The sequence below is a fragment of the Caenorhabditis elegans genome, chromosome II, assembly GCF_000002985.6.
Source record: "Caenorhabditis elegans chromosome II".
Taxonomy (NCBI): domain Eukaryota; kingdom Metazoa; phylum Nematoda; class Chromadorea; order Rhabditida; family Rhabditidae; genus Caenorhabditis; species Caenorhabditis elegans.
The window spans coordinates 9,758,069-9,779,144 of NC_003280.10; the positions used below are offsets into that span (position 1 = coordinate 9,758,069).

General features: G+C 34.4%; 4 protein-coding genes and 3 non-coding genes across 14 annotated transcripts; 2 read left to right on the forward strand and 5 right to left on the reverse strand.

Annotated features, from left to right (window-relative positions):
- Positions 1 to 163: 163 nt before the first annotated feature.
- On the forward strand, positions 164 to 10,217 carry shk-1 (Potassium voltage-gated channel protein shk-1; the record flags this gene model as incomplete). Of its 6 annotated transcripts, none has more annotated exons than NM_182135.6 (15): positions 186 to 310; positions 3,883 to 4,011; positions 7,358 to 7,477; positions 7,619 to 7,702; positions 7,747 to 7,839; positions 7,988 to 8,023; positions 8,284 to 8,383; positions 8,539 to 8,711; positions 8,762 to 8,919; positions 8,964 to 9,072; positions 9,119 to 9,211; positions 9,260 to 9,440; positions 9,526 to 9,545; positions 9,656 to 9,755; positions 9,830 to 9,919. In NM_182135.6, the coding sequence occupies 15 exons, from the start codon at positions 186 to 188 to the stop codon at positions 9,917 to 9,919; spliced, it is 1,611 nt and encodes a 536-aa protein (NP_871935.1). The 6 variants fall into 6 exon arrangements, with proteins under 6 accessions (NP_871934.1, NP_496104.2, NP_871935.1 ...); NM_182136.6 differs by lacking the exon at positions 186 to 310 and adding an exon at positions 2,683 to 2,830; NM_182134.6 differs by lacking the exon at positions 7,988 to 8,023 and having other exon boundaries at positions 164 to 310; positions 9,830 to 10,208.
- A 172-nt stretch (positions 10,218 to 10,389) lies between these two features.
- On the reverse strand, positions 10,390 to 11,779 carry aqp-10 (Putative aquaporin-10). The gene is made up of 6 exons (NM_063704.7): positions 11,681 to 11,779; positions 11,469 to 11,565; positions 11,091 to 11,380; positions 10,858 to 10,990; positions 10,696 to 10,799; positions 10,390 to 10,649 (listed from the first exon to the last, which is right to left on the reverse strand). Exons 1-6 carry the CDS (start codon positions 11,771 to 11,773, stop codon positions 10,524 to 10,526), a joined length of 843 nt encoding a protein of 280 aa, NP_496105.1. The 5' UTR covers positions 11,774 to 11,779; the 3' UTR covers positions 10,390 to 10,523.
- A 901-nt stretch (positions 11,780 to 12,680) lies between these two features.
- Positions 12,681 to 15,874, reverse strand: ZK1321.4 (PDZ domain-containing protein; the record flags this gene model as incomplete). Of its 3 annotated transcripts, NM_001267299.4 has the most annotated exons (10): positions 12,892 to 12,996; positions 13,115 to 13,169; positions 13,241 to 13,531; positions 13,578 to 13,904; positions 14,159 to 14,247; positions 14,508 to 14,658; positions 14,796 to 14,887; positions 14,938 to 14,997; positions 15,708 to 15,819; positions 15,867 to 15,874. In NM_001267299.4, 10 exons carry the CDS (start codon positions 15,872 to 15,874, stop codon positions 12,892 to 12,894), a joined length of 1,290 nt encoding a protein of 429 aa, NP_001254228.1. The 3 variants fall into 3 exon arrangements, with proteins under 3 accessions (NP_001254227.1, NP_001431023.1, NP_001254228.1); NM_001267298.4 differs by lacking the exon at positions 15,867 to 15,874 and having other exon boundaries at positions 12,681 to 12,996; NM_001444161.1 differs by lacking the exon at positions 15,867 to 15,874 and having other exon boundaries at positions 12,690 to 13,531; positions 13,578 to 14,247; positions 15,708 to 15,818.
- T10B9.t1 lies at positions 15,586 to 15,660 on the forward strand. Its single transcript has one exon. It is a non-coding gene; the product is annotated as a tRNA-Lys (tRNA).
- A 415-nt stretch (positions 15,875 to 16,289) lies between the features above and the next one.
- T10B9.12 lies at positions 16,290 to 16,410 on the reverse strand. Its single transcript, NR_051555.1, has one exon. It is a non-coding gene; the product is annotated as an Unclassified non-coding RNA T10B9.12 (non-coding RNA).
- A 285-nt stretch (positions 16,411 to 16,695) lies between these two features.
- Positions 16,696 to 16,766, reverse strand: T10B9.11. The gene has a single exon (NR_003416.1). It is a non-coding gene; the product is annotated as a small nucleolar RNA T10B9.11 (small nucleolar RNA).
- Positions 16,767 to 17,043: 277 nt separating this feature from the next.
- Positions 17,044 to 17,822, reverse strand: nssp-22 (neuronal small secreted protein). The gene is made up of 3 exons (NM_063706.9): positions 17,663 to 17,822; positions 17,464 to 17,522; positions 17,044 to 17,339 (listed from the first exon to the last, which is right to left on the reverse strand). Exons 1-3 carry the CDS (start codon positions 17,806 to 17,808, stop codon positions 17,170 to 17,172), a joined length of 375 nt encoding a protein of 124 aa, NP_496107.2. The 5' UTR covers positions 17,809 to 17,822; the 3' UTR covers positions 17,044 to 17,169.
- Positions 17,823 to 21,076: the final 3,254 nt, after the last annotated feature.

Consider the following 21,076-nt stretch of genomic DNA (forward strand, 5'->3'; position numbering starts at 1 on the left):
CGTTTTTGATCCACTTTTTGAAAATTTTTTCATTATGTGAATGCTAGAAATGCTAGAAATTTTGCAGTAAATTCAACACAGCTAGTACAGTTTTATCATTATCTCAAACGTTATCTCTTCATTTTTCTGCTTTTCAACTTACTGTTTTCACAAAAATTGTTGTAGCAGGCGGTCATTACGACCCGATGCGATTCGGTGGTCAACGACGCTGCATCGAAAGCAGCGATGACAACGATTCAATTGATTCGATGTCAATTCAACAAAAAAATAAGGAAAAAGAAGAGTGGAAATGGGCACAGTCACTAGCAAGGTAATCGGTCAACTGAACAAGCTTTGTGTGATATAACGCATGTTCTAACTAAAAGTTAATTATGGTATATTCCCGATTCGATTAAGTGCGAACTCTATATTGTTCCACTTTGACAGACCATATCTTAGCTATAAGAATGCATGACTACTGACGAAGTTATATTACTATTTTCTGCTTTAAAATCTTGGACCAAAAGAAAAATGAAACCCCTCCGGTTCCGTCATATCCTCGTTTTAAATTTATGAAATTTTCCTTTCCTTTAAATAACAACCCTAGCTGTAAACAAACTACTTTCTTCGTGCCACTTCCTGCCCAAATTTTTCTTGGCTTTTCATATTCAACAATGAGGCACATAATGGTTGACTTCGATAGTCGTCGGAGTTATCGGTAGGTAGAAATATATAATAGGCCTTGATGATGGTTTTAGGCAGCTTTGATTAATAGTAGTTAATTTGGCGGAATAGTTTATCTAACGCCAGCCTACACCTATTTCAAAGTAGGCCATGCAAGGCGTAGGCACAGTTTGGCATTTTTATACGTGCCTAGGAGACTTGTATGACTGGTGCTGTAATTCTATTGAACAAAAAAAAAACGCAATTACTGACATTTTTATGTTCGTGGTACCTATTTTCAGAGCATTCAATTGTTTTAAGTGAATTAAGTGAAAACCACAAATTGCCCTAAACTTCCAAAAATATTTATTTTCTCTTCCGGGACTGAAAAAAACTAAATGATAAACAAAAATTCGAGTTATTAACATTTTCTTGATTCGATATGTTTTTATTGAATAACTTGCTATCAACTTATGAGGCTTGGATGTTTGTTTCTTCAATTTTCTCGTAACTTAATATTCTAGGGCCTTTGACACCCCTCATAAATCCAGGTGATTTTTTTTTGGAAAAAATGCATCTGCTTCGCTCTTAAATTATTTCACATAACACTTAATATTTGTTATTCTTAAAATGGGAGAATAAAGAACAATTCCAAAAACGAATTATATATTTTTCATTTCCTGGTATTTGACTATCAGTCTTCCCAAAATTTGGTCTAGATTTTTAATTTTATCTTCAAAATCCCTCTGTTTACTGATTTTCCGTCGTCTATTCCTCCAGTCTTTTCACACCTGAGATTCATTTTTCCAGATCATGTTTCGTCAAAAAAATTTGCAACTTTTTTGTTTCATCTCCCTTTAAATTTCATATCACATTCCACAAATTACGTCATCATTGCTCTTGCGTGTCAACTATCTATTGGATCATCTGTGCAAGAAAATGTTGAGAGAAACATCATAGGTTCAAAGATCTTTTGAGCTTATGAATTGGAAATTAATTGGACATTTTCAGCCATTCGAGCTTTTACCTATCATAAAATTTAATTGAAATTGGAAACTTGGTAGGTACACAGTTACAAGTTCATGCTTCAACACCCCATATACTCTTTAATTTTTAATTCAGTAAACCTGGGGTTACCATGGTAATCAGATTAGCCTCATGCCGACGGGCCTACTTAATACCTATCTGCGTGCCGATGTACCTACCTACCTATTTTGGTGACAGTCAGGCGTACGTAGGTTACCTTAAAGCAGGTAGGTAGGCGTAGGTTGCCTAGGAGGCGATAGGTAGATATGAGGCGCCATGAACAACAACTCGCGATTTTTTGGGCTTTTCTTACTTTACCATGATTACAACTTCATTATTCCAGTCAATTTCACAAAAACGGAAAAATTGAACTTTTTTCAAAGTACTCAAAGATCTTGTGACTACCCGTAATATGCTCTCTGAGCCATGCAAAAAGCAGTCAAGAAGGTGTCAATGACTGAGTACGTCATGTCCGAAGGAGAGCATTCAAATGTGCTCTTTTTGAACAAAATTGCATTACTTTTTATTAATATCTCAGTAATTCATCCTCGTCCCTGACGTCAGCGTTTTCTGGTGTAGAAATTGGAGAAAAATTTGAAAATTCGAATGAAAAATGGTTGAAAATTTATTGTTTTAGATTACTAAAAGCTTTTCATTTCACTTGTTTTTGTTTCTATTTTCTGAATTTTCAGAAAATTTTTAAATAATATATCTAGTTAAATTTAGAATAGGACAATTATTCTTCATTAAAAAGTGTACTTATCCTATACTTTTTCATTCTATCATCCTATCCAACATTTATTCCATGGTCACTCATTTTCATGAGCTCAGCGAGCCCATCCTTCTGTCCAGTTTCAATTATTTCTATCAAACTCTCTGCATCTCTCATCCAGCCGTTCTCCGTCTCCAAGTCCCGCCCATTCATCTGACTCGTCAAAAGCTTCTCCGTCGCTCCGGTGGACACTCTCACACACATACACATACACCTCATTATTAAAATTCTCGCATTTTGAGTGTTTGGTGTTTGATGGGAGAACTACAAAGATTATTATTACATTACGTTTGATTTATTACTGCTTTGTCTGGAACTCTTATGCTTTTGGGATGAGCCTCACAATTGATGAATTTGGAATTTTTGAACTATGATCGACAGTTTGATAAGGTAAGAACTTAATTAACAGTAAAATACCTTTCCGGAAATTTCAACGGTTATTGTATTCCCCTTTCGGCTAGGTTTCAACAGTAATTCCGGTTTTCTGTATTTGGCATTCCTTCTTCCTGTTAACTTTCGCTACTTCAGCTATATTCTAATAGGACAAATCCAATATCGTATTCTTTTGTTTAGGAGAAGTATGCTAGGTAGGTGCGCCTTTAGGCCTATTTCAGGCCTACCAAAGTGCCTACTTACCGCCCCGTTCTCACAGTTCAATTAAGAAATGTTTTAAAAAATTCATTCATATTTTGGCATATGCTTGAAGACATCCAGGCGAACATTTTCGAAATTACTTAAAATATTCATTTTATATATGTATAAATGGATTTAAAAATTTCCAATGTTTCGTAGATCAACATTTTCCAATCGACATTCGCTGAGCAGAACAGAAATTCAATTTATTTGTTCCATTTTATTGATGCTTCTAGAATAATTAGACCGAATTGAAATTCTAAAGCATTCTGCTTTTTCTTTTCATTTCCTCCATTTTGTTATTTTTGTCCAGGTTTTTATGTTTGATTTTCGAACTGGAATGATGAGTCTATTATAAAAAAAAAACATACTACGTAAATAATCTGAAAATCTTTTTCAAAAACCTGAAAATCCCAACGTCACCAGATCATCTCCTTATGGTGTCATACATTTTCAAAAAAAAAGATGAGAAAACACATGTGCTAGTTTCCGATGCGCTAATCTGAACTGAAAAAGCGATATGGACGGTGCAAAAAAGTAAATTTATTGAACAATTAGGCTGAAAATGAGTAAGCTATTCGTCAATCGTTTTGGTATTATTTGGGCTTTTAAGGTAGACAGGCGCAGAACGCGGTGAGACCCATCAAATGTACTATTGTGGTAGTTTTCAAAAAATTTAATATCATTAGCGTAGTGTACAAATTCAAAATTCGCTGCTCAAAACTGCATAGAAATTGGAAACTTGTGCAGTGGCTCACATCTCCAAAAATCAAAATCCCCCTTTCCATTCAAATCTTGATTATTTTTAGACGTCTGGAACAAGTACTAAACGTCCATCCTGAAAAATATCAAAATGGATGCAGCAGTCAACGTCCGAGTCGTCAGCCATCACCGGTTGAGCAACTTGCCCCGATTCGGAGTCATAGTGCCGATTTTGGGTTGGTTTTTTGAAAATTTGTAGAACCATGCTTAGTTTTTTTTGAAAAAAGAAAACAGCCATTTATCAGACTTCAATTGAGAATTGGATATGAAAAAATAGGAAATTCAAACTCTCTGCTTTGAAGCTATCTGAAATCTGAGGCCGTAACACATGTACTATCAAAAACTTTCTAACAACTACAGTATCCTTGCTTAATCAATGTTCAAGTCTAAGTACATAAACATGCTCCCCCAACTAGCTCACACAAATCATGAATTATATATTATTCAAAAAGTTCAGTGATGAAACGAGAACCGAGTAAGTCGAATGACCAAGTAGAATACACGATAAACTTGTTATTTTCTACTTTGTAAAAAAAGTAAAGAAAACACCTGTAACAAACTTGTACTTTTAAACACTGAAAACTGAATAGAATTATACTACGAAGGAACATGAAAATTGGCACGCACTTTTAATTGTTGAATGAGAAAGGAAAATAATTAATGTGCACTTTTCATTTTCTGCAACAGTAAAAAGTTAAAGAACACTACTTTTAATTATTGGAAATTGGGTTGCCAATAATGCCAATAATAATTTTGTAAAAAAAGGAAATAAAAAATTACATTAATAATATAATAATAGTACCATATACATTCGTTTATAATTAATTATCACCTGAAAAATATGGAATCGGGGAATTCGAAGAATATGAAAAAAATATAATGAAGATAAAAGTGTCTGATCTTTAAATATTGTTACCAGAAACTCAAAAAAAAAGATTCAACTTTTTTTTTCTAAAATTGACCACACCAACAAAATATTTAATTTCTTCTCACATCTTTTAACTAACTTTTAACTAAGTAACATCAAGTTATTCAGCATATAAAATGTGACTTTTCCATCTAGAGAAAACTCAAAAAAAAACATAATTTCCAAGTCTTATTAGCCATTCCAGCTGTTTGTTACGGCTCCTCGGACCCAATTAAAAAGACACTCATTTTTTGTGTTTCGTTCGTTTTCCCTCCTTTTTTGGTGTCTTCACTGTGTGCTCACCGAGCACTCCTCATTATTCTTCTCTTCGTCACTTCACTCCAAGAAGAATTGAGCATAAATTCGATCAGATTTTCGGTGTTTTCACATTTGAATGCACTCGGATACCCGTCTGGGGACTGAAAATTTCCGGAAGTTATTCGAATTTTCTCCTACTTTTTATTTTTCTTCAAGTTTTCCCGAATAATCAGGACTGGTAATATTTCTGAAAATATTCTGCACTTTTGTTTCTGAAGAACTGAAAATGTGGCGGTTTAATCGAATTAAAAGGTATGAAAAAGTTTGGTGTAACTAAATTTTTTATATAACAGAGGATAGTTGGGAAAAAGACATATGAAATTATTTATAAGAAAATATGCGAAAAAACCTCTGAGTTTTCACAGTTTTGGCTGTTTTTTGGCTTCTATTTTTTGTTTGAAATCCATTAGTGAATATTCCCGGTTGTCAAATGTGTTTAGAATTTCAAAATTATAGGAAAAAAGGCTTGAACTTATATCCTTCGAGAGAAAAACTTGAATAAAATTGAAACATTATTTTCGGAATTCGGAAATTCTGTACGACCCATCTTCAAGAAACAAGTAAAATAGTTTTGAAATTAAAAAATAAATTTCTCCCCTTGAAAAAATTTATTTCGCTAAAAAATAATAGCATTCAAGATACTCCTTAAGGGAATTTCCACACGAATTTGTGGTTCTTATCGAGTATTTTTGTTCGTTTATATGAGAAAGGATTATGTGAAAAGACATGAGAATGTACTAGGCAAAAAGGGGATTATACAGAGAATCTTGGGAAGAATTTTATTTTTCACTTCAGTTTTGTACATGTTTTTTGAGGTTTTTTTCGGTTAGATTTTTGATGCTGAAATCTAAAATTTAAAATTCAGACAAAGTTTTAAAAGTGATGTGTATAGTTGCCATGTATCTATGGAAATTTGTCAAATTTATTGAGAAGTGCCATAAAAAAGGATGGGAGCATTTTCCAAATATTTGGGGTTTTATAAACAAACATTTAAAGTTTTTGAAACATAAATTTGTTTGCTAGCCAGTTCTAACTCGATTTTTTTGAAAATTTAGATATTCCATATTTTATGGCAGCTCTGTTTGTTTTGAAATAGCTACAAATTTTTATAAGAAAAAAAATATTTGGGCCAAATTTGGACACCCTGATAGGAAATTTAGCGTTTAAAACATTTCGTGTTTTTAACTGAAATGCCAATTTTTTTTGCAAAGTGAAGTTTCTAAAAGTCTGCAAAAAATCTTAACAAAACAGAAAGAAATCCGATAAAAAGGTGTCAGTCTCAAAAAATGAGCACTTTCCCTTTGTTCTTCACTTCAGATCCAATTACCAAGGTGGAACAAACATGAAAAAGGAAGGAAACCAAAACATTTATTCTTGATTTTTCTCAATTTCTGGCTGAGAGTTTACTATTTTCCCCAAGAAAATGATAAGGACCTTTCTAACAACCTTGCTGTTAAGGAACGATTTTATATTCGAATTTGACTATAACACATAAGTTCAAATTATCAACTTCTCCAAGGTACAATCAATCATTTTGACAATTAAGCTCCCAACCTTCTAGTAGAAACTTCTCAATAGCAACTAGAGAGAAAAAGGTATGAGATTATGCAAACGGACCTCAAAATTTCTCAATTGCGACTATTACGACATGCGAATTAGAAGAAGATATACAAAGTGATATAGAGAGGCTTAGAAAGTCAGAGAAACAAAATGTCACCTGTTCATTCATGACTTCTACTCTCGTTCCTCCTTCGTAACTGCTCCCACATCCATTCGGTTTTCCTCTCTTACATCAATTCTCAGGTGCAATTTTTGAATTTTTCAAAAACGTTCTTTTTTTTCCAGAAAATTTCCAGTAATTTCTTAAATAGTCTAAAAATGTTGCCTGTCTCCACCAGACCCTACACCATGAGTATTTCGGCCATTCTTACCCGCAAAAAGTGAGATAATGTAGTTAAAAAACGCAATTTTATATCCTGCCGACCCCTCAACCAGATGTCGTTCGAATGCTTCTGCCACACGTCGTTTGAGAAGAGAGTTTTCGGAAATTTTTTATGATTTCAAAGTGAAATGGAAACTACTCTCGTGAAAAGATAAATATATTTATGTTTTTGCTTGTTCACAACGGTTCTTGATTTTTTGAACTCGAACATTTTATTGTAAGCAGTTAATTTGTTGTGCACTTCAAATTTAAGATTTTCTTTGACTTTAAAACTTCCTGTTTCTACATGTGTTGATAACAGCAAGCAATCTGAAATTTCATGCATTTCTTAATACGATATATTTTTTATTTTAAGCAGAGCCGCTGAAATGGCATCTGGCAACAGTGAAGAAGGAAAAGGAATGCTATTGAGGAACGGGGACGACCGGATTCGGCTCCCAAGTCCGCAACGTGGAACTCCTGATACTTCGAGCACGTGAGTTTTTAAAATGAACCTTATTAGTGTTGCACCCCGTCTATGGTTGTATTAGGTCATATCAAAAACGTAAGTTTAGTTTAACAGTTTCTGATTGTCTTTGAAAATCAAAGTAAAGACACTTCCAAATTTGAATTTCAGGCAGGGACATCCTTACACGGATCAAATTGTCACAATAAATGTGTCCGGGATGCGGTTTCAAACTTTTGAGAGCACATTGTCAAGGTATGGTTCAGTATTAAAAAAAAACCAAAAAAATAATTTTCCAGGTACCCAAACTCGTTGCTAGGTGATCGGAATAAACGGCAACACTTTTTCGTGTCGGATACTAACGAATTTTTCTTTGATCGGCACAGGACCACGTAAGTTTTTTAGTTGCAATTTTTAGAGATCATACAATAATGCCAAAATGTTCTGCATTTAAAAATAATACCTTGAAATTGGAAATCGAGAATTTTGAATCAGTGGAAAACTATTATTATCCAATGTTATTTAAATTAATTTTTAAAGAAGTTCCTCGTTCACCTTCGAGATTCGAAATTATCTGTGAGCCAAAAATGCTAATATTTCAAATATTTTACCTTTTAAACTATAACAAAATTTTATTCCCAGTATTATGGTGTTTTTCTCGCTTTTGTTTGGCTTTTTCTTGTCAATATCCTATTGTCATACATAACTGGAAAAGCGCCGTCTAATATTGAAAATGTCCTACCTAGCTTTTAAAATCTAGCGGCTATGAATATTTTTTTACTATTTACCTTATTTGCAAAAACATTCGCATTTTGGAAGAACCAAGCTACTTTCAGTTTTGAATCAATTCTCTACATATATCAAAGTGGCGGAAGAGTGAAACGACCTGAAATTGTGCCGATTGACATATTTTTGAAAGAAATGCGATTTTTCCAAGTAAGTTCTTTTTTCAAAAATCTATATACTATGACTTGGTTTTCCATCTACCTGACTTTAGGTTGGCGTAGATTGCCTCAAAGACAAGTAGGCCTGCATTTTTAAATCTACATGAAATCCCTAATATCACCGCAAAGCTTAATGTATTTTTACAGATGGGTGATGATCTTCTGGAAGAATTCTGGATAGCTGAGGGTTATGAAAAACCAAAAGAAGTGATGATGCCAAATAATAAAACCCAAAGAAAAATATGGGAACTAATGGAATATCCGGATAGTTCACTTTCCGCGAGAATTATTGCATTCATTTCAATTGCTGTTATTGCATTGTACGTTTTTTTTCAGAAACTGAAATTCACATATTAATTATGATCTTTAGATCCATCATCTCATTCTGCTGGGAAACAGTACCATCTGACATCGAAGAAAAACCAATCAATAATTCAGCAACTGCGGAACTATTGGATGAAATGGACGAAAAACATTATTCCCCATTTTTCTGGATTGAGCTCATGTGTATTTTGTGGTTTACTATTGGTAAGTTGTCATTTTAGATCTGAAAAATATAAATAAATTTTCAGAATTAATTCTTCGGTTTATTTCATGTCCTTGTAAAGTGACATTTGCCACGTCTGTGTTGAATATTATTGACTTTGTGGCAATTGCTCCGTTTTTTGTTAACTTTTTCTTGTAAGTAACCTGTAAAAGTTGAAGCTCTTAATATGTTAAATTTCAGCGCGGACACAAGCAAATCCAATTCATCGATGTCGTTTGCAGTGCTCCGTGTGCTCCGATTGGTTCGAGTATTCAGAGTTTTCAAACTTAGTCGGTATGTTTTGATTTGGCACAAATGATAAAACTCTAAATATATTTTCAGACATTCCGTTGGTCTTCAAATTCTTGGAAAAACTTTCCGATCCTCTGTCCAAGAGTTTTGTCTTCTCATTTTCTTCATGGCAATTGCTCTGGTTCTCTTTGCATCAGGAATGTATTTTGCGGAGCAAGGGGAGCCAAACTCAAAGTTCACTTCAATTCCAGCAAGCTTCTGGTTTGTACTGGTAAGTGATAAAAACGCTTTGACTTGAATCTTTAGAAAATATTAATTTCAAAAAGGAAACAATTTAAAATTTCTAAATTTTCCAGGTCACAATGACAACAGTCGGGTGAGTAGAAAATCTGATAAATGTTGTTTTTTGTGAAATTGTTTACGTGGTTTCTTGTGATTGTGATTTTTTGATATTGAAACCGGACTGAAATAATTCAATTTTTTCAGATATGGAGATTTGGTTCCGCTGAGTCCATTTGGAAAAGTTGTGGGCGGTATGTGCGCAATGATTGGTGTCTTGACATTGGCACTTCCAGTTCCTATTATTGTAGGTTTTTATTTTTCTCAGTCGCTTTTTATTCTGAAAAACATAACTCTTCGAATTAACATTCAAACTTTCAGGTTGCAAATTTCAAACACTTCTACCGACAAGAAAACCGTCTTGCCTCGATGAAATCAAAGGGTGACGATGCAGACGACGACATCGCATGACGGTGTGAAGGCCTTGAGACGAGTTGTGAACCAGAAGTACGCAGTTGCTCCGAGAGCTCGTCATCACGTGGTGGATCTTCTGCATTGTTAGCTCCATCAAGCACTTCAGCACTCAGCAGTCGAAGGCCATCGACATTGTTTTCAATTTGACAGTTTTATTGTCAACCATTTTCCAATATTTTTCTTAAAATGCGGGTACTCTTGTCATCGATTCTCCCCTCTCAATATCTTCTTCCTCTCTGATTTGGAATTCCGGTGATTGCGTTTTTCAATAAATAATGCACATTTTTGTTTAAAAAGTTATTTATTCTGAAGCTAAGAATTTCGTTCTCATAAAAATCTGCTTCACATTTTTTTGAACAGAAATTATTCCATGTCATTCAGAGACACGCTTCAAAATAAAATGAGTAAACATAGAAATGTATATTTAACTGCCAAGGAAATATTCAGAAATTCGCATTTCGAATGATATGAAATAATTTTATTAAACACGTTTTAATCATAACAAGTAAAAGGTAATTTTTGGAATTTTTGCATATAATTTACAATGGCAGGAACTTTGATAACTGATTTAGAAAGTTAATCTTCAACAATAAATTATCTATCAATCTGATTTTTTGGCAGCAGCCTTGGCTTTCTTTTCGGCTTTAACATCTTTCGCGCTCTTTTTCGATGGAGATTTCTGCCCGACGACGTAAGCTCCGGTCAACCATCCCAGGACTGGGCAGAACTGTAAAATTGGAAATTTTATTTGAAATTTTAAATAATTAACTTACCCAATACAAAATGAAGAATGAAGAATTGTCGATTCCTCGGCAACCATAAAGACGGGCAGTGGCCACAATTGGATTCAATCCAGGAACTCCGACAACATACAGAGCTGGAAATCAATTCGTTTTTGCAAAAAAAAAAAATATTTTTTGTAGATTTCTGTTTACCCAATGACAAATAAGCAGAGATTGCAAATGGAATGAGCTTGATCAATGCTGGACGAGCAAGAAGTTGAGCAACAACAATACGAACAACAAATGCACCAACGATCTCGAATCCAATAACGATTCCGGCGGTTTGCTGCAAATTTTTCTGGTAAATTCTCGAGATTGGGAACTGGGGGTTTTTGTCATAAAAATAAATAATTTTCCAAAAATGCTATGACTGAAAAAACATTTACCTTGTAATGCAAAATGCATTCCAAGTTGCTAGCATTCTCCAAATGAGCAGTTGAATACGGAGCAGTAATATTCCAGATCAAATATGCGAATTTCGATGCAAAAGTTGCTCCGATGAGTTGAGCACTGAGAATAGTCAAGAACTTTGATGAACCAAGGTTTCCAAAAACGAATTGCTCAAAAATTGGAGCACAGTTTGTCATGGCACCACGATTAAAAATATTTCCAGCGGTGAGGAGAAGAGCGACGCAGATGAAAATCGCCGGGAATCCGTAGTTTTTGAAAATTATTCCTGGAAAATTTAAATGTTTCCATCTTTTTTTTAATGAATTTTTTAAATTAAGACGTAAGTTTTAAAGAAAAAGTAAAAAATTTATCACCATTTTCATAAACACAAGTGCACATTTGAATTGTTCCAATCAGCTCGTAGAGGAAAAGCTGCGAGTTTCCACGTGGTGACACATATTTGGCAGTGATCTAAAATTGTTCAAATTCAATTTTGATGAAAATAGGACTTCCGTACATAATAAGCAAGTTTTCAGGCGTGCCTACCTGCCTGCCTACCGCCTATTTTTTACATTTAAAAACTCACGATTCTAGCAATTTCTCCAATTCCAAAAACCAGTGCAAAATACCCGAGAGCCGAATACAATGGGAAGTAGTACTCACTGGAAACTGCTTCCATTTTTGGCTGAAAATTGAACACTTAAAAAAAATACCGTGGTTTTTGGATACAAAGAAAACAAAAAAGAGCACTAAAATTTAGAGGGAATTTTCCACGAAAATGTGTGTTTTTTTACGTTAGGCACTTTCAAAGTTAATGCTTATGAGGGTTATATTTGAATCACTAAATGAAAAAATTGATGAGGTATTTTATTATTTTTTCAATGCAGGGGTATAGTATACAATTGCAAAATACAAATCTCTCAACCGTGAAAAAACTGAATATGAAAAAATATTGCACTCTAAAATCCAAAAAAAAAAACATTTGAAAAACAAATAAAATAAGAAGAAAAACCGCAAAAATAATGCACAATCGAATATCTTATCAACACATTATTTCAGTTCCAACTATACATTCAATAGTACAGAGGCCACGTCAGTCACATTAATAAAACGTACGTACACACAAGACATCAGTTGCAATGTAAATTGTGCGTAAGGTCAGGTGTTGTGTACGTGATTGCACAGACGGTGACGTCACACGTCTCACAGGGATGGACAGTCGGGGAGATGGTCTAGGGAGAGAGATGTGCTAGCAGGCGTTTGGTTTTTATTTCTGGGGGAGTTTTGGAAAAATATAAAACCTATTTTGAACGCATTGTAAGAGAATGAAATATTTAACTTTATTCCCTGTAACGCCATATTGAACGTAATAACTATCAAAATGTCAGATTAAAATTTTTTTAATATTTGGCATATTAAGAAAATGAAATTTGAATAACCAGGATATTCTGACAAACATTAAGAGTTATGAAGAATTTTTTTTTCTTTCCTAATTGCAAGGTTTTCTAATTGAATTGCAACTTTCATAAATTCAATTCTTGGTCAAGGCCAAGTTTACTATTAGATCACGCTTACAAAAACAATTCGTAATTAAGAAATAGTTCAATAGCTTTATTTGAAAAATAAATCTCATTACGCTTTTAAAAAAGTAAATACTCCAGATGTTTCAAAGATTGTACCAAACAGAATTGCAAAAAAGGGGCAAGGATCGCACAAATAAATCATATAAAAGGCAGAGGAATAAAATCAAAAATCTAGCGATTTTGAAAATATGGCAAAATATCATTCGAAATGCAATTAGTGATCTGCTCCAACAGCGTGACTAATTCGTTTGAAGCATGACGATTGACTGGATGGCGACTTTCCACGTTGGAATCGGCCACGAGCTTCTTCTTCAATCAACTGAAAATAGTTAATTACAGATATTTGATAAAAAACTAAGGACGGTCTAGATTATGTTGCTAGGAACATATGTATTAAAAATATACGTAGAGAACAATTACAGTTTAGCACAAATTACCTTTCTTGTCTCAGATGTCAAATAGGCTGGTGACTTATCGTGTGGCACAGGCCCTCTGGAAATTGACATAAGATAAATATTAACTTTTTTAAAGAAAAAAAAAACAAGGTTGACTGATAAACCCACTCAGGCACCGCTCCAGTTTGTTGGTAGAGTTGCTCGGCGGTGGCTTCAGAGGAATAAAGATTCATTGGCGAGTTGTATTGCAAATGGTGAACCGCCGCACCGGGTGACAGCTCATTTCGGCTACGTCCTGATGGAGAATGGTAAAAGACTTTCGATGGAGAAAGTCCGCATTGAGCTCCGTAAGCTCCGTTGGCTCCTGGAGCTGGAGAGGTGTTGATGAATGTCATCTGGTTCAATGGTGTTCCTCCGGATCCCGCACCGTATGGTTGAGACGTGGCGCCATTGTTGTAACTAGAAAGTTCTTGATTTTAAACGAATGATAATCTTATCCACCTACCTATAAGAAGTTGGTGGTGCTTGAGCAGGAATGGCACTTCCATTGGAATGTCCCTTGAATCCACCGGATCCTCCATATCCACCAGATGATGCTCCAAATCCAGTTGGAACAGAGTTGTAATTCGATGAATTATTTGGATTATAATTTGCACTTCCCGGCAGGATAGTGTTATCTGTTGACTTTTTGATGTTATTGTAAGATGAGTTCGAGGTGGTGAATGGTGGAGCTGGAGAATGACGGATTGGGATGTTGTGGTGGGATGATGGAGAGAAGCCGCCGCTACCGTAGTTTCCAGATGATTGGTGGGAGGACGAGTGGAATGTTGAGCTGAAAAGTGAGAATTCTTTTTGAATATGTTTTGATCCGAAATATCTGGAACAAGTCATTTCATTGGTTGAAATTCAACAATCCAAATCAATCCAAAGCTATTCATTCATTATTCAAACAATCAATTATTACATACACTATACAAACTATACTACAATTCATCAATCAAACAATTAAAATCACGTATTCATGTTAAAGAAATTAGTATCTATGCGGAAATTAAAACAATTTAAAACCCAACGGCGTCCTCCCACCTTTGATGGTTACTGCTGCTTGTGTTTGTGTTTGTGATATTACGTTGATTGACTCCAGAGCCGGTGCCAAAGTGAGAACCAAAGTTGTTCTGAAAAAAAAACAGTGGCATCTAGGATTTTATGGATTTGGTATTTTTCAAGCTGTGGGTTTCATTTTTCAACGTGTTCTATTGTCATTTTGCGAACAAAATAATCTTCTGGAAAATTACTATAGTTTTTTGAAAATAAAGTATTATAAACTGGCAAAATACGTTCAAAATATAAGATAAGAAGATATCTAGTAATCGGATGAACGAATGACCGTAAAAATTTGATAATATCCATACTTAACCCATTTTCTCTAACTTACTTGATTTTGGTTAAAGGAAGAATTTACAAAGTTTGATGATCCGAATCCTGATCCAAATCCAGTTCCGAATCCTGGCTTCATCTCCTCCACAACCATTTTGTTGTCTTTCTCATTCAGAGTCCATGGAAGAGTTGTGTGAGAAGTGACGAACCTATAATATAATTTGTGAATGTTTTTGGATATCTTTTTAAAAGAGTAAAGACTTTTTGAAAGTGAAAAGGGTCTTTAAGGCTAAAAGTAGATTAAACATTAAATAATATACGTTTAAAATAGCCTCAAAAAATTTACCTTTGAAGAGAAAGTCGGACCTCGTTGAAAGAGTCATCAATTAGTCGATTAGCTGAAGCTGCATCCAATCCACGTGTTGATCGCCCATTGATCTTTAAATTGCCACTTTTAATATCTTCAAACTACTGTGGAACTATAGTACCTGATCAACTTTGTCATTGTGTTTTACTCCGGCTTTGTCTGATAGGGATTCGGCTTCAACCTGAAATTCAAAGCTAACGTCAATATTTATGTCTGAAGCTCCACCCAAAAATCAATCAGTATGATTATATTCAACGCTGTCTTAATAAAAGTTCCGTAACCAATAATCTTTGCTCATCTCTTATCTTATCATCTCTTTAACGTCTTGGTCCATCCGTTCATCAATCGACAGAACAGGTGCGTGGGAGGAAAACTACTGAGAAATAGTGCAGAAATAGAGAAAATGAAGTGATTTGGAGGTTGGTGTATTTTTTAAATGAATGATGGGTCTCGCCACGAACAATAAGGTTTTGGTGCTATTACGTAGAAGTCTAAAGATGAGCATATTCGCCATATCTTACTCCCAAAGGTCTCGCCACGCGGGCAACGAATTACTGTAACTCGTGCCGATTAACGAGCAGCTATTTTTCAACTGAAATGTTTGACTAGCTGAAGAAATTAAATAAAGTGAAAAGTCCTTGAACCGTCGTCAAACACTACTTTCACACAAAATCAAAAAGTTTAGACAATGGGGTACTCCGTTTCGCTGTCCTACTTTTCTCTCACAGCAATGCATTTCTGTATACACGCGATAGCAGTTGCCACCGCCGCCCGGTTAGCTCAGTCTACCGACTGCACCAGACTCTTAATCTGGTTGTCGTGGGTTCGAGTCCCGCATTGGGCTTAGTTTTTTGTTTTTTTAGGCAAAAAATTATAGTTTTTAGAACTTGCCCGATCAATAATTAATCCATCAGCTTGTTGTCGAACAGAGAACCCCCAGCGGATATTTCTGTCAGATCGGTTCATCCGAACCGAAATCGTTTCGTACGTCATTCTGAGGTGGCTGAAATTTAATGATCTAGAATACATTTTGGAAATCAAGACACTAACAGAGACATCCTTCAAATTGAGAAATATAGAAAAATTGTGAAGTTCGATAGCGGAAAAAAGGAGAAAAAATTGGGTTTAAGTAAAACATGTGTGATTTTGTGCAGTTGGTGTGATTTATGTGTTGGAAAAATACATAAAAATAGCAATTTGATACAGATGTTTTGATGTTTTTCATCCAAAAGTTCAGGAAGTTTGGCAGCGAAAATGCGCTGGAAAATCACATAAAGGAACCACGTGGCGATCAGAAAACTCTAATTTTGACGAAATGCCAAAAATTTGGCACACTTTCCAATTACAATCTAAGTCTATTGAAAATTAGAGTGAAACTTGACAAAAATCTCAAAAACGACGCAAAAATGTCTTGAGCTTATCGAATGGCAAACGATACTAAGACACTTGGCAGAAGGCGGGTTATCACACGACACATGACATTTGTTGTGGAAAAAACGGAAAACTGCACAAAAAAGTTGGGGATATGCCGGAGAGATAAGGTTGAAGGTGGAGGTGTAGGAGATCTCTTCTTGTTTTTCATTTTTCCAACCTTTTTTCCGTTTTTCTTTCCGCGTCACAACAAAAAGTCTTTTTTTTTCTCTATTCCTCACCATTCCTTCGTCTCAGGACAACTTATCATCTTATTTTTAGACTCTTTCTCTAGAGAAGACTTGAGGGGATTTTTCTGTTAAGTGAGATGACGTAATTTTGAGCCAAACGTATTTAATTTATTTTCACAACTCATATTGAAACATACGATTTTCAATTGGGGAACATTTTGAAAATTTGAAAACTTTATAGAAACGAGAAAACAAAATAAAAATTACAAAATAGGACTGACTCAGACAAGGAGCATTGTTTTTGCAAACACGAAATGGTTCAGAGACTCTAGGTTATCCTATCATTGTCGTCCAGGCGTCGAACACGACCAGCGCAAACCGCCAGTCAACAGCGTTACCCACTGCGCCACCGAGGTCGGCAGAAATCGCACTCTCAATGAGTAGATATAGAACAAAAGTTAGGCGGAGTGCGCAGATGATATGATGTATGTAGATGTATACATATTTTTTTGAAAATCAATTGTCTTTCTGAGTCATTTTCATTCAAAGCCCGTAGGCATGACGATGTGCCTACCTACCTTCGTGCTACCATGAAAAGCCAACCAAGACAGAAAATTCACTAAACATTTACTTTTTTTGGAGTTTATTTCAAAAACACATCTCGTTTGATATATCACTGTTTTCTTTGTTTGAACAAATTGTTATTAGTATAATTATAATTATAATTGTAATTCATGTTTGACATCATCTGATTATCTCCTCCTTCTTTCTCCGAATAGTCTCTTCGTGGTCCCTGATCGCAAAAGTTTTGCCGTTTGCAATCGTCTATCGAATAGGCAATGAATCGGTGAGAAGATGCATCGACGATCGGATCGTTGGCGGATTTCCTGTTGCTTTTCTGCGTCACACGATACTTCGCGACCTGGAATTAAAAGTAGCTGAATCAAACTGTAAACCTGTCACGGTCTGCACTTATGATTTTTTTTTTCATTTTTTATAAAGCTTTCAAAAAATTGATTTTTTGGAATCCTAAAAGTTTAACCAACCTCGATCATCAAAAAGACGCATTTGGCTTCCGATATAAGTGACGTATGTCCGTTGACCACTGAAAATTGATACATTTGAAATTGAAGAAACTTGAGATTTTTAAAGAATTTCTTAACCTCGTGACAAAAACAACGATGGGATTTTAAAAGTTCGATGGTCCTTTAAATGAATACGGTTTTGAAATTTCTGAAATCTTACCTCTCTTTCAAATCTTTGAAACACCTCAACACCTCCACCAAATTCTCCAACTCTTTTGACTTTGAAACTTCTGTTGATGACGTCATCACAACTTCCAGAAGAATCAATGACGAGGCGATCATCAGAAGTACAGATGATGTGCCCATGTTTTACCTGAAAATTTTAGAATTTTTTAACCTGATTTAAAAATATATTTTTGGAAAATCTTGGAATGTTATAATATTTCAACAATGTTAAGGCCAGACAGGTGTAAATAAATTTTAGTTTTAGTGTTCCAAACTGATCATTAACTAGCCGATTAAGAAATGGCAACGAGCCAGGCCAGCTAAAAATGATGTGTGTTTTCTTTTCTTTTGATTCTGAATAATTATTGTTTGTCTAGATTTCACATGTCTCGAATATTTGAATAATTTCACTTGGGAATTCGAAAAATAAGTAAAACGGAAGAGGAAATCAGATGCTCTGCGGGGGTTGTGTATAGAGAAGAGGAAAGTGTTTGAAAACAGAAAATAAGTATGAAAAATGAGGGCGAAAATGGGAATTAATGTGAAACGGTTCGATTTACTGTAACTGTTTTAGACAACTATGGATTCAGAAAAATAATACAAAAAAAACTATATAAACCGATTGTGAACAATTAACATCTAGAGCATAGAAATAAAGCTTCCATGGTGATACTTTCGGAGCTCCTAATTCACTGATAAGTTTCAGCCAACAAATTCAAATGTCTGAAAATTTCCTAGAGACCTTTTTTTAACATTTCAAATCCCAAAACTCCCCTGTTAACGGCACAATTTCAAAAATATGTGATTAAAAAAATCAGATAAATGAGTCAGTGATTATTTAAAAGATGATAATTAATCAGTGATGAAATGATCATACAATTGCAAATTAAAAGTTCATATTTCAAAATTTTTGTTTATAGTTTCAACCTATAATCAATTGAAATTAAAAATTTTAGATCCTGATTCTCAAATCCACGTTTAAGGATTTGCAGATGTTTTGTTTTTTAGAATATGATCAAACTAAAATATGATCAATTTCGAACCAAAACTTAAAATTTCGTAGTTATTCTTAAAATAAGACTACAAAACTCAAAGGCGTTCAACAATTGAAAACACCAAGATCAAATGTATTTATGTACTCAAAAAAGTGGTGTGCAGATTTCAAAAAAGACATGAAAACTAAGAAAAAGCACGGCATTGACAAAGCCTCCCACCATTATTCCACCCACCACCCTCATCTACTCAACAATTCTCCCCCATTTTTCGTAGTCATTCAATTCCATTAAGCAGATCATATTACTAACTTTAGGACAAAATAGAGTGGATTTTATAAGTGTACTTGCACAAAAGTGCCCAATTAAACGTGCAAAAATGAATGGGAAAATGAAAAACATTTTTTCTTTGCAAGAAAAACCTCCAAAAAAAGTAGCGTACCATGAAAATAGAACATTTCGTAAAGTTTCACAATTAATTCGCGATGTGCGCATAATGTCTTTTTGGGCACAATGGACTCATCTCCACCAGGCACGAATATTGTACTTTATTTCGTTTAATATGTTGCGGCAAAGCTCCTGATAGTCATACTGCGAAGAAAGTTCGAAAACACTATTTGAAACTTAATATACTAGATATTTAATGGGGTTATTTAGTAATGTCGCGAAATGTCGCAAAACTTTTCGAAATACATTTCGCGACATTTCGCGACATTACTGAAATAACCCCATAACTATTCGACGAGATTTTATTAACTTGATTCAGAAGCTTTGGCAAATCAAAGCTCATTCTAGCAACTTTTCATTTTTAGTGTTTGACACCTGAAACAAAAACCACCAAGTTCATTGTGAATATTCTAAAATAAAAAACGACATAAAATGATATTTAAAAATGAAAAGCATCCCAGTCATAATGAAAGACAAACAGACATTTGATATCCGTTTGAAATACTTGATTACTCTAGTGACTATGAGTCAATCATGCAATTTGTGACGTGAAACAAAAATGCAAAGTAAAACGAAATTTAATTTTAAGTAAGAGGGTGGAGGTGGCGATTTTTGTGCTATGCGACTAATTTGTGGTTGGAAAATTAGACGCTTCGGAATACTGTGAACTTTTTTGCATGGAAAGGGTGGAAGCAAATATATGAAAAAAACGAACCCTTTATGCAAAAGTGAAAATTAATTTAAACTAAGATGGATCCAAAAGTAATTTCCATTTAATCCATTTTCAAACAAGATGTTACTTTCAATAGGCTTTAAGGATGATATATGGTTCATTGCAGATAATTGAACTCCGCCCTTATTTCATAGATCTCTTAGACTGAAAAAAATTTTAGGAATAGATACGAGCGATCAAAAACCATTTTTTCTAATAAAATTTGACGTTGCCCTCAAAAAACTATAATTTTATTTTCATGTTGACAGACTGTAAGGGTGCACCTGATTGTACCTTTAATGAATAAAGTGTTTCAAGTGGAGCTATAGAATGAAGTGTTACAACACTATCATAAAATATTACTGTTTTGCAATACTTTTGAAATAAAATTTGGATGTTCTGCACGACAGAGCTTCGTTAAAGTTGAACTTGAAATATGAAAGTTGGTGACGCAAAAATCATGCAACCTAAACTTGCAACTGCTTTCAGACGTAAAAATTGGGTAATGACCTTCATGGTCAGAAAGAATATCAGTTGAACTTTAATTTTAGCTCAAGTGTGACTAGTGAGTTATCGAAACAATTTCAGTTTCATTAGTGGATAAGTTACGTTCTACTGCTAGTGCATATGCTACAGATACAGTAACTTTAGTCTTCGCTCTACTACCTTTTTCATGATGACAGGACTGGAAACCATAGTTTCAACAACCTAAAATTTCAGAACTTTTGATTCCTCTAGTCCTTAGTGACGTGTATTGACTTTGGAATTCATGAGAAAAATGTATAATTATTTAGAAAACCACAATGCTCTTTCGGTTCAATGAGCTGCCCCACGCTGCATCTCGTACGAAACGGAAATACGAAGAATGTGACGTTTGTGTAGAGATTATACAAAGAGCATGTGGTTTTTGGGAAGTAGTCGTACTAGTTTAATTATATATTTATTAGGAATATCAAAAAAAAATTCAGAGACGCAAAAACATGGAAATTTGATAATTGTTCCGAAGAATCAACAAAAATCGTACAGTGAAAAAAACCTACCAAACGTTCAAGAAATGTTTTAACGCTTAAAAACAGGCTCGATTAGAAGTTTTTATTGCTGAAAATCGTATTAAAATAATTTGAACATTCTCTACACAAGTTTTCCCAAGAAGGAAGTACCTAAAGAAGTTTTTGGAAAATACTAAGAGATCCATATGTATTCACTATGTCCAAAAATGCCCTCAAGTTATTCCTGACTCGATTGCTAACTTCTAGAA

Excerpts from the sequence above, each read along its gene's own strand:
- aqp-10 (NM_063704.7), bottom strand. The coding sequence starts at position 11,773 with ATGGAAGCAGTTTCCAGTGAGTACTACTTCCCATTGTATTCGGCTCTC. Across the intron at positions 11,381-11,468 it reads CACTTGTGTTTATGAAAATG|GAATAATTTTCAAAAACTAC; the intron begins GTGATAAATTTT and ends TAAATTTTCCAG. Across the intron at positions 10,800-10,857 it reads CTCTGCTTATTTGTCATTGG|CTCTGTATGTTGTCGGAGTT; the intron begins GTAAACAGAAAT and ends ATTGATTTCCAG.
- nssp-22 (NM_063706.9), bottom strand. The coding sequence starts at position 17,808 with ATGGGCACATCATCTGTACTTCTGATGATCGCCTCGTCATTGATTCTT. Across the intron at positions 17,523-17,662 it reads TTCAAAGATTTGAAAGAGAG|TGGTCAACGGACATACGTCA; the intron begins GTAAGATTTCAG and ends ATCAATTTTCAG. Across the intron at positions 17,340-17,463 it reads GCGTCTTTTTGATGATCGAG|GTCGCGAAGTATCGTGTGAC; the intron begins GTTGGTTAAACT and ends TTTTAATTCCAG.